Raw genomic sequence first — 10,891 nt, forward strand, 5'->3', positions numbered from 1 at the left:
TTAGTAAAAGTAAATTTAACTTACCTCAACTCAAACTCTTTTACAAATTCACTATCACACACACACACACACACACATTATTTTATATATATATAATATATATATATAATTATTATTATTTCTTTGCCTCAGGTATGCATGTACATGTTCATAACAACAATAGTACAATTTATATTTTATATATATATATATATATATATATATATACAGTACTAGCCAGCCACACATTGACAACACAATAAATCCTACAGAGAGTCATAATGGTAACACTTTACAATAAAGTTTCATTTGTTAACTAGATTTAATATGAATTAACAATGAAAAATAGCTCTACAGTATTTTTTAAAATTTTAAGAACATAGATTTTTTAATTAAGCTAAAGTTAATGTCAACATGCACTAAATATTTATTTTCAAGTTGCATCTGTTAACATTAATTAATGCACTAAAGAAACAGGATCAAGATCAACATCTAACATTACTAAATACTGCACATTAACATTAAATTAAACCTTGTAAACTGTTACTGTTCTAAAAGTAAACTAATTTAAATCACATAATATGCAAAAAATTGAATCAAACATTTTAAATTTGTGATTTACCAACAAGATTTACAAAGGCTAACCTAAATGTACTTACTATCCACATTTAATTACCAGATAAGCAAAATGACATTTCACAAAGAATACACTAAGATTACTTTCAAGTAGTGTAAAGAGCAAACATTTCAAAGCAGCAACCATTGACACCAAATGTTCATTACAAACAACACTCGAAATGCAGATGTTGTAAACTCTTTAACTCTAGAACGACTAAACAATGATTCATAAAATGACATTAAAAAGCACAGAAATAACACCAAAGCAAAACCAGTTCTGACACAATCTTAACTGCTGTAGGAAACCTACTGTGCATAAATTAAATCATTTTAAAAAATGTACTTTCTTTTTTTTTCTTTACCTGCTCACCAAAAATTTTCTCCTTGGCTTAACCTTTGCATCTATATTCAGGAAAAATATTTTTTGTACCAAACACATATTCTCACCAGAAGCACAATGCACTCAATTAAAAATTTCACAGATAATTCAAACAATGTTGTTAACGCAATGACCAATGAAGCTGATGAAAATCAGCTGAATCAAATTAAATGAATGTTTAAATCTGCAACTATGAGCCACAAAATCCAATTATAATCTATTATACTGAGTAGTTAAAGTAAAGCTAGAAAACCCTTCGGTCAAGAAAAGAAAACCCAAAGAAAAGGTAATATTTTTCTTTTCAAAATAAATAACCAGAAGTTTGCTAAGAAATCCAATCAAATATAACTAAGTTCATTATTTATCAATTTCTTAAATCACTTTTAAATCTCAGATAAAGACTTGAAATCCAGACAAGGCAACTACAGTCGACATCTGCATGAAACAAGTAAAACATTTAGAATTTACTGAAATTTTGCAACTCTAAAAGCATTCCAGTGTCTGCATTTACTTTTTTTAACAAATCAACTTCACTCTTTCCATACCCATGTCATTCTCTGAATTTACATTTAACTTTATACTTTTTGTATTTTTTGTATAGAAGTATGGAAGGAGACCAGAAAACCACAGCCCCACATTCACTTGTAGGCTACATCCACAATATATCTGAATTAAAAAAAAGGCACAAAACGAGCATATTTTGACGCTGAGCTACAGGAAAAACACAAAGTGCGCAGACTTGTCTTCAAACCTGACATGCATCCTCAATTTAAAGCTGTGAACACTGACAGGTATGAATTGTTTAATGAAAATACAGACTTTTTAACTTGCACTTATTGGTTTTAATTTATTTTTCTCATTTTTCTATAACAGGAGTCCAGTCCACCTGCACAACATCCGTTTGACACCTTCACTCACAAAAGAGGGAGCACATGACATCACATTTACACATTCATCAACTTTATCCTGTTTAAGCCAACTAGACTACAGTTACAATCCAACACTTTCATCAAATCAGGAAGATCTGACCATTTCTGACATCTTGAAAACAAACACCACATACACGCGTGTCAGTACAAAACTTGATTTAACTTTTAACTGTTCATCCACTTTTAAATTGCATGAATATTGAATAAACCAACACTAAATGCTGTGCTGTTTCAATCCATGTTTGGGTCAAATATGGACAAACCCAGCCATTGGTTTAAATATTTTTAAGCTACACTTTTAAACCCAACGAGACATGGGTTGAAACGACCTAGCATTTTTATAGAAGGAATAATTTGAAGTTACCATTAATAAGAGTTAATGGTTCTGTTTATTTCCCTTCTAAATCCTAAATTCAGGTAAATGTCAAGGCAAAGATAATCCAGCAAAAGAGCCAGAGCCACAACTTCGTCCGGGATAGGACCTTCCTTACTAACATCACATATGTGATTGCCGATAAGACCACATCAATAGATCTTACTGTGTGGGGTGAAGAGGACATTACAACTGGTGGCTGGTATTTCATCACAAATGTTTCAGTTCGCAAATTTCAGGGAGCCACTTTTCTCTCTTCAACAAGAGATAGTAAGTTCACAAAAATCACCTGTCACGAAAGTGTGTGCCAAGTAGAACACACCACTTCCCAGAACCTCACTGCTGACATAATTGGAACACAAGTTAATGTGCTGTATATTTGTCCACTCAAACACCCCATTCCAGACATGCCACTATCTACATACAAAGTTCACTGTGAAAAATGTAACACCTTTTACATATCATCATGCATAACAAACTACACACATGGCACATTAAAGATCAAAACGCCAACAGAGATAAAAAATGTCCAAATTGAGAACAAATTCATTAAGTCAATAATTAATGTTCCTGACACTGCAAACATTGACACGATAATAGATACACTGCTTGAGTTACCACCTGTAAGGATGACACTCCATCAGAACAATATAACACACATCGAAACAATCAAACCTCACACCAAACAACTTGACATACCTAATATCATAATTACACCATCGCCTACAGAGTCCTCCACCACACTCTTTCCATCCCACGAAGATATAGAACAGTTTATGGTGGACTTCCCAGAAAACACACTCTCTCCTTCAACATCCACCTCTGCAACAACTCCAACTACCACAACATCCACTATTCCATCTTCCATCATTCAACCCACAAAAGACCCTCAGTCTGCAATAATGACTTCCCATTTCAAAAAATAATTGTATACATTCATTCATACATTTCTTCTGACACATACCTAAATGCATACACGCATGAACATGTGCACATATTAATCCCTACGTACACGTACGTAGTACATCCACACACACATCCATACAGACACCTTCAGATCAACATAATGTGCACATGTTCATGTATGTATCTATGTACACATGGACAACATGCATACGTGCAACTACATGCACATCAATACAAACACCTACAGACATGCATAGATACAACTACATGATCACATTTATAAATACCTACATACATGTATGTAGTACATGCACACATATACAATTTAGACATTCAAACATCATGCATGCATCCATACCTGCATTCATTTTGGGAAGACCTCCACCATATTTCATTCATGCATGCCATGCCTATAAAGAGGTTCTGGGAAGTGGTGTTTCTCACAAAAATTAAACCCATACATGCGTTTATACACTTGTACTGACATGTACATAAATGCATACATGCATGAACATGTGCACATTTATATAAATCCCTACATGCACGCATGTAGTACATCCACACACACGCATCCATACAGACACCTTCAGATCTACATGATGTGCACATGTTCATGAATGTATGCATGTATGCATCTATGTACACATGGACAACATGCATGCATGCATACATACAATGACATGCACATTAATGCACACACCTACAGACATGCATCATGCATACAAGCACATGACATTTATAAATGCCTAGATGCACACATACACTTATTCAGACACATTTAGACCTTCAAACATCATACATGCATCCATACATACCTGCAAGTGGTGTTTTTCACAAAAGTTTTTTTTTTGGCACTATTTGGAAAAATGTGTGAAAAAAAAAAGTGCCTGAAAGGTTATGCTCTAAGTGACTTTATTTTCCAACTCCTCATCATTTGTTTCCATGATGATAATTAGTTCTTTCCATGTTCATAATTTAAGTATCTGTATGATGAATAAAATGTTAAACCTCCACTGCATCACTAGAGTTTTCATGTTCCATCCCTTCATTAATCCATTCTAGTAAAACAAAAAGTTCACTCATAATCTGGGAGATGGTTGTACTAAAATTTATTTCTCAGACTAGAAATTAAACCGTTCCATTTGACCTCATCACACTGAAAGGTCTCCTCAGCAGCTTGGTAAATGTGTATCAGCAATTCTCAAATTTAGCCACATATTTGACCAGAACCTGACCCAGTAATGGTAGCTTTGCATCATGGGTAATGCAGCTTTATAAAATGATTTCTAACTTTATTTCAATTCCTTTATCCATTAAGCATTGTACTAATCTTTATTTGTTTTGAGTCAGAAATTAGTTTTTTTCAAAATGTGTTCCTTATTATGGGCCTAGCCCCTATGACCACACAGAAATGACTGAACAGATCTTTTGTATTTGCCATCATTCCCAAGAAACTTCTCTCTAAAGTTCACTTTGCCTGTGTTTGTCTTCTGTTGGTTAGTTTAGCAATCTGTAAACAATCTGAAAAACCACTTGCCATAAGCCCCACATCATTCCACCTGAATCCTGTGTGGCACATGCAGTCTGGAAGTGGTACTGTGGCCAGAAGTGATGCAAAAGTTGCTTCTGTTCAAAACATTTTGTCTTTCTGAGAACTTAAATCTAACACGTGGTACATCTTTAAACACATTCTTCATCTTGAGTTCATTCTCACTTGAACTATTGAATTTTGGCAGCTGTGTAAATGAAATCAATGAAATGCACTTTATTGTCCCCAAAGGGGAAAGTTTTGTATAAAGTTGTCATTTTAATTCCTTCATTATCTGGGTAAAAACAGTACTAATGTTTCTTACACTGAATTGGAATTAGAAAAAAGTGTGTTTTTCTACATCCTTTGTTCATTCTCATCAGAACTTCTGTTTATTTTGATTTCATCCTATCTTTACTTCTGTATAATTGTCTGTATACTTCTATAATTTTGTCATAATTTGCAATGACTTTTAAACTATTTGACCTATCTTCACAAAATTTAGTATGGATCATCGACACAATGTCCTGAAGGTACATGAGAAGATTGAACACAGCGCCACCTAGTGTTATACGATAACTCATTTGTCATTTTCCAACAATGTGACTGTCCACCATATTGGAGCAAATGAAAAACCGTTTTTTCACTACTTTTCCTTCAAATCTTGCTCAATTTTGTCAAAAATTTGATCAGATGTTATTTGGACCGAGCCGCACAGAAATGACTGAACAGATTTTTTATATTCGCTACCGTTCCTGAGATATTTGTCTCCGAATTTGACCTAGTGAGATGAGTGACAGACACCTGACTCATAGATAGCGGGTTCGAGTCCTGTGTGGGACAACTTTAAAATTGTGTATAAACTTGTCATTTTAAGCCCTTTAATATCCAGGTAAAAGCTGTACTAATCTTTCTTAGTCTTGGATTAGAAATAAGCTTCTTTTTTTTAACTTCATTCTGTGTTCAGTCTCATCAGACCTTCTGTTCATTTTGATTTCATCTGTACATACATGTTCTTCATGTACATTCAATTTCTGCTGTTTTCGCTCTTCTGGCTCCGCATTGTGCTACAGGCCTTTCAGCGGCTTGGCCCCGCAATTGCTGCTTGCAGCTATATTTGTAACTGGTATTTTACTCTCAGAGTTTGGCAACGACACACAAACCTCCATAATAAACGGTACAAAGCTCTTCATGGCTACCAATTTGGAGTCACATACTTCCTCCCCCACCTCTATGGAAGCACCCTGCTTAAAGTCATTGGCAGTTCCAGTAACCTCAGTCACTAACACAGGATTAATATGTGATTTACTTTTTCCCGACTTCCACTTAGCAGCTAACACTGGGCATTTATTTTTCCAATGTCCCAGATTAAAACAATAATCACACACCAAGTCTCTGTCAGATCTCCTCCGACCACTGTTCTCTGATTTTGAAGTAAACATTTGTTCAAATTTCTTTACTCCAACTCGGTTAAAGTTACCACTCTGTTGACTTGATCCGTCTTCTCTGTATAACTTTCTATGCGTTAACACATAATCATCTGCCAACACGGCAGCTTCCATTGCGTCTTTTGGCTTCTTTTCATTTATATATACAGCAATGTCATCTGGCACAATATTTTTAAATTGTTCTAAAATGACCAAATCGTGCAGCTTTTCAAAGTCATCAACAGCGGACGCAACACACCAACGATCAAAATAAGATACCAGATCTCTTACCACCTCAGAGTGAGTCTGACGCTCACCTTTTCTCCAGCTTCGAAATCGCTGGCGATAGGCTTCAGGAACCAGTTCGTAGGCCTTCAAAATAGCAACTTTTACCTTGTCATAATTCCTTCTGTCATCCATTGTGAGTGCTGCATATGCCTCCTGTGCCTTGCCTGTGATTACCGTTTGAAGCATGACAATTCGGATAGACCTCGGCCAATTTCTTTCTTCTGACATAGTCTCGAACAGAGAAAAAAACACATCAGGGTCATGATCATTAAATTTGGGAAGCAGTCTTAGATTGCTTGCCAAATCAAATCCTTCAGATAAACCTAAACCTCTTTCCCCAACATCTGACATTCTCCCTTCCTTTACCAATCTCAATCGCTCCACCTGCAGCTCATGATCTCGTGCAGACTTCTCAGCGTCTATTTTAATTTGTTCAAAATCAAGCTCGCTTTGTCTGATCACCTTCTCATTTCTCAATCTTTCAAACTCCAATTCATTATGTTTAGTTTCTTTAAACAACTCTATCGTGAAGCTGCTGCATTTGTAAAATCTCTTTTTTTTCCTCAAAAGATAACCCGGAGAAAATGTCTAAAGAACCTTTTACGTCAACGTCACGTTTTCTCTGCGAAGAAGCCAACATGATGCCATTTTCACATAACCAATCTTTCACAACAGAACGTAATTCCTTTTTCCGTGTCTTCTTATCGACCCCACTGATTTTAAAATGATCTACAAGGTCCCATAATTGTTGTTTTACAAATGAATTTAATTTCTCCTCTAAAGGAGCTTTAATAAATTCTTCTATCGATGCCATACTGTTCTCAAAAATTACACAGAACAAAAAACAAGTGCATTTATTTCCCCTTTCGGAAAAAAACAGGTGAAATAATTATTCACTCTCCCCCTTCTAAACTGCCTACCCAACCACTAAGCTAACCTATGCCTAGTCTTCATGCAGCTTCCAAGAGCAAAGCGACATTAAACACCAATATACCGATGGTTTAAAAATTGAACAAACAGCTCAATCAGAAACCACGGCGGTGTACTTCACCCAGAAGCCTGCACAAAAATAAAAAAGGCAAAATAACAAATCAACACCAAGCGTTGCTAATTCCTACCCGGGAGAAAATGAACAATGAATCACCTGTAAAAAAAAAAAATATGCACCTGCTTACCTTTAACGACTTTCAAACTCATGAGATGGTTTAAACACAAAAGCTATGCAGGCCTACGTTTCTCCAAAAAAACGCGCAATACCGAAAGCTCAAGATTTGATTTATTTGTCTCTAATCGAAATCATAAAAAACATGAATCAAATTTGATCCTATGACGTAATTTGCTTTAAGACGAGCCCCCATTTGTTACGATCTCATCAGAGTCGCAACAAAATACGGGAGCCACCACACACCACTTGCAATTAATAAAGGAATTTATTAATTCGTGTGAGACAAACATCACTAAGGATCAGTATAAATGACAATCAGTGTGTCAGTAGTTGTGTGCAAATGTATATCGCTCATGAAAGTCCACAATCCAACCATCCCAACAGAGATGGATCAAAGGGCGGCGGTGATCTCCCATATCCCTCACATCTCATGAGTTCTCCAAGCCGACAAGAGTCCCAATGTACAGCGCAGACGAAACCAGCCCAAGCTCTGCACAAGCTCAGCCCCCCCCACTCGCTCTCCTCTGTCACAGTCTTTTATAGAGCTCATGATTATGTTCAGGTGTACAACCACTCATTTCAGCCAATCACCTGCAACTCAAGAGACAACGAGTTGATTACTGAACTCGTCACACCTTTCCACTCCTTCAGCTCTCTCTCCATATCTGTTTTTATCCTGAATCGGTGGTAATATTGTACATTTTCTTTTAGCTTTTTGATTTCATTTTTAAATCCTTGATCTCTTCACGTCTGAATTCTTTAATGGCTGAGGAGACGGAGGACTTCGTACACTTGATTCCTCCAGCATTCCCACAGGTCTTGGTTCCTGAAGTACAATATCAGTCATTATCTATTCTAAACTATAAAGATAATAGTTTATAAAAGGTATAATAAAGAATTTAGCTTACTGCTCACCATTATTTGAGTGCATCTTTGTTCCACCGCAGCCATTAACTTCTGTTGAGTTACATTTTTGGTCTTCTGTTTTTAGTTGTTGCCAGTGCATTTTTCCTGAAAATAGCAATCGCACAATAAAAAGTATTCCTAAGAAATGTCCTTTTCTTCACAATAATGTCAAACTATTGAACATAGTCAGCATTAATAATGGATTTGAACACTCCAAATTAAAGTAGTTAAAGGGTTAGAAAACCAATTCTGTAATTAATTACTCACCCTCATGTCGTTCCAACCCTTTAAGACTTTCGTTGAATCTTTTTGAAGAAATTTGAGAGTTTCTGTCACTCCATTGACAGTCTACACAACTTACACAATTTCTGGAAAAACATTTCTGGAAAAAAGCAGAAAGACAATTATTTTTAAATACTGTGAGTGCATATTTGTTTCACCATAGCCATTATCTTCTGTTGAATTACATTTTTGATCGTCTGTTTTTAATTGATACCAGTGCATTTTCCAGAAAATATCCATCACACAATAAAAAGTATGTTAAAAAAAGCATTTTCTGCACACTAATGTCAAATTATTGAATATAATTGCTTGTATTTTTTTTTGTAACCAATAGTGTCAGATATTCCAAAGAAATTTAACATAAAACAAAAGACAAGTACAATTATTATTAATAAACTGAATTTTGTGTTTATTCTGGTTGCTTTTGTTTCATTCTCTGTTGTTTGAAGATCTGAAACAATTTAAGTAAAGTCACCATTATTTATAGCGCTTTATACAATACAGATTGTTTTGGATGATTTTGACAAAGCCAACGCTCCAACTCGCCTGTTGAACTTCTTTTCTTCCAGAAAAACGCTTCTCTTCCCACTTGTGAATGACCACGGGTTGTAATGCTGTCATGTCTTTGTGTTTTAATTGTGATAGTTCACAAATATGAAAGTATATGAACGATGTTGTCGGTTTAGAAATCATCCAAAACGTATTTTATGGAGTAGACACTACGGGAAAAGACGCTGACTGACCGTAACGAGTATCAGCTGCTCTCTCGAGGCTGCGTCCCTTTTGAGTGTGTAGCAAAAGAGTAGGCAAGTTTTGGCACATACTACTTCGTCGTCTTTAACGGACAGCTCTGTCGCGTGCGTCCAGCCACCGTAAACTGGCCTGTCAATCATCTTGTCACAGTTAAAATCCTCCATCCAATCTAATTTAATTTCCTACCGTTTCGGAGAGAAATGTTGTGGCACCTTGGTCTGCAGCCGTGGGTCATTAATGCGGAGACTCTCACTCTCCTCATGTGTTTGCAATTTGAATGTAATGATGCATTTACAAGTTAATGGCTAAACGTATCTTTACAAAAGTTCACAATGCTGCTGCAGATGCAATATAATGTAGACAACATTGAATAAATAATTTTTCGTCATGTTAGATACTGATAATTACCCACTCAAACCCCTTTATCTAAACCTTTCTACACCACCGGACTCGCGCGTCCTCCATGTCTGTAGTTTTTTAACAATTTTCACTCGTGTTTGTAGTTCTAACCGAATCCTCGTCCAACGCGCGATGGGTTGTGGGGAATATCCGCCGTTAGAGTGGGCATCGATCTGCACTTCGGATTCTGACCGGAAAAAGTAGACCATCCGGGTATCTTTGGAACACTAATTTCAACATACTACGATTTGGGACGTACTAATTCTAATTTCGAATACTATTTAGGACGGATAGTATCTGAATTGTCAGGACAACGACTGCGTTCGCGCGAAGGACGAAGATCTGGTCACGTGCGGGCTATTGTAACTATGCGGGAGAAAAAGTTCGCGTCGCACAATAATATAGAATAACTGCAGTCAGTGTAGTATTAATGGTAATCCTTATGAAGACTTAAGATGCAAGATGCAAAAACCAAAAAGTCCATCTCTAGCTTTTTTGTTTATTCTTTATAGCTCCTTTATTTAGGTTCAGTAATTTCACTTTAATGGCAAATTACGTCGTTGCCATTAAAGTGAAATTACTGAACCTACATAGGAGCCTGACAAATAAATAAAAAAGCTAATTTAAAAAAGAAATGTCAGATGGACTTTGAGGTTTTTGCATTTAAAGTCTTCGATCACATGCATTTAAGTTTATCACTGAACTGCAGTTATTGTAGGCCTATAGCCTAGGCCTACTTCATTATACTGCAAATCTACAGTTGTACTGCAGTTATACTTCACCATTCTGCAGTTGTACTTTTTGTACTGCAGTTTTACTGCTGTTGAACTTCAATGTAGGCTACTGCAGTTATAATGTATCTATAATTCGTTATACTGTAAATCTACAGTTGTACTTCATTGTACTGCTGTTATTTTTTGTAAGGGGCACAGCGCCACCTACTGACCATTTGTCATACT

At 36.0% G+C, this 10,891-nt stretch overlaps 1 protein-coding gene across 1 annotated transcript; it reads left to right on the forward strand.

Moving 5' to 3' along the window:
- Window positions 1-1,214: 1,214 nt before the first annotated feature.
- LOC143747410 (uncharacterized) lies at window positions 1,215-3,204 on the forward strand. The gene is made up of 5 exons (XM_077240205.1): window positions 1,215-1,262; window positions 1,371-1,424; window positions 1,578-1,767; window positions 1,850-2,045; window positions 2,323-3,204. The coding sequence occupies exons 3-5, from the start codon at window positions 1,733-1,735 to the stop codon at window positions 3,202-3,204; spliced, it is 1,113 nt and encodes a 370-aa protein (XP_077096320.1). The 5' UTR covers window positions 1,215-1,262; window positions 1,371-1,424; window positions 1,578-1,732.
- Window positions 3,205-10,891: the final 7,687 nt, after the last annotated feature.

This window comes from Siphateles boraxobius, unplaced genomic scaffold (genome assembly GCF_051911475.1).
Source record: "Siphateles boraxobius isolate OS27281-9 unplaced genomic scaffold, OSU_SipBor_1 22, whole genome shotgun sequence".
NCBI classification, from domain to species: domain Eukaryota; kingdom Metazoa; phylum Chordata; class Actinopteri; order Cypriniformes; family Leuciscidae; genus Siphateles; species Siphateles boraxobius.

Bases quoted from the DNA above. Each gene is read 5' to 3' on its own strand.
- LOC143747410 (XM_077240205.1), top strand. From the start codon at position 1,733: ATGCATCCTCAATTTAAAGCTGTGAACACTGACAG. The intron at 1,768-1,849 runs GTATGAATTGTT...TTTCTATAACAG, and splicing joins AAAGCTGTGAACACTGACAG to GAGTCCAGTCCACCTGCACA. The intron at 2,046-2,322 runs GTCAGTACAAAA...TCCTAAATTCAG, and splicing joins CAAACACCACATACACGCGT to GTAAATGTCAAGGCAAAGAT.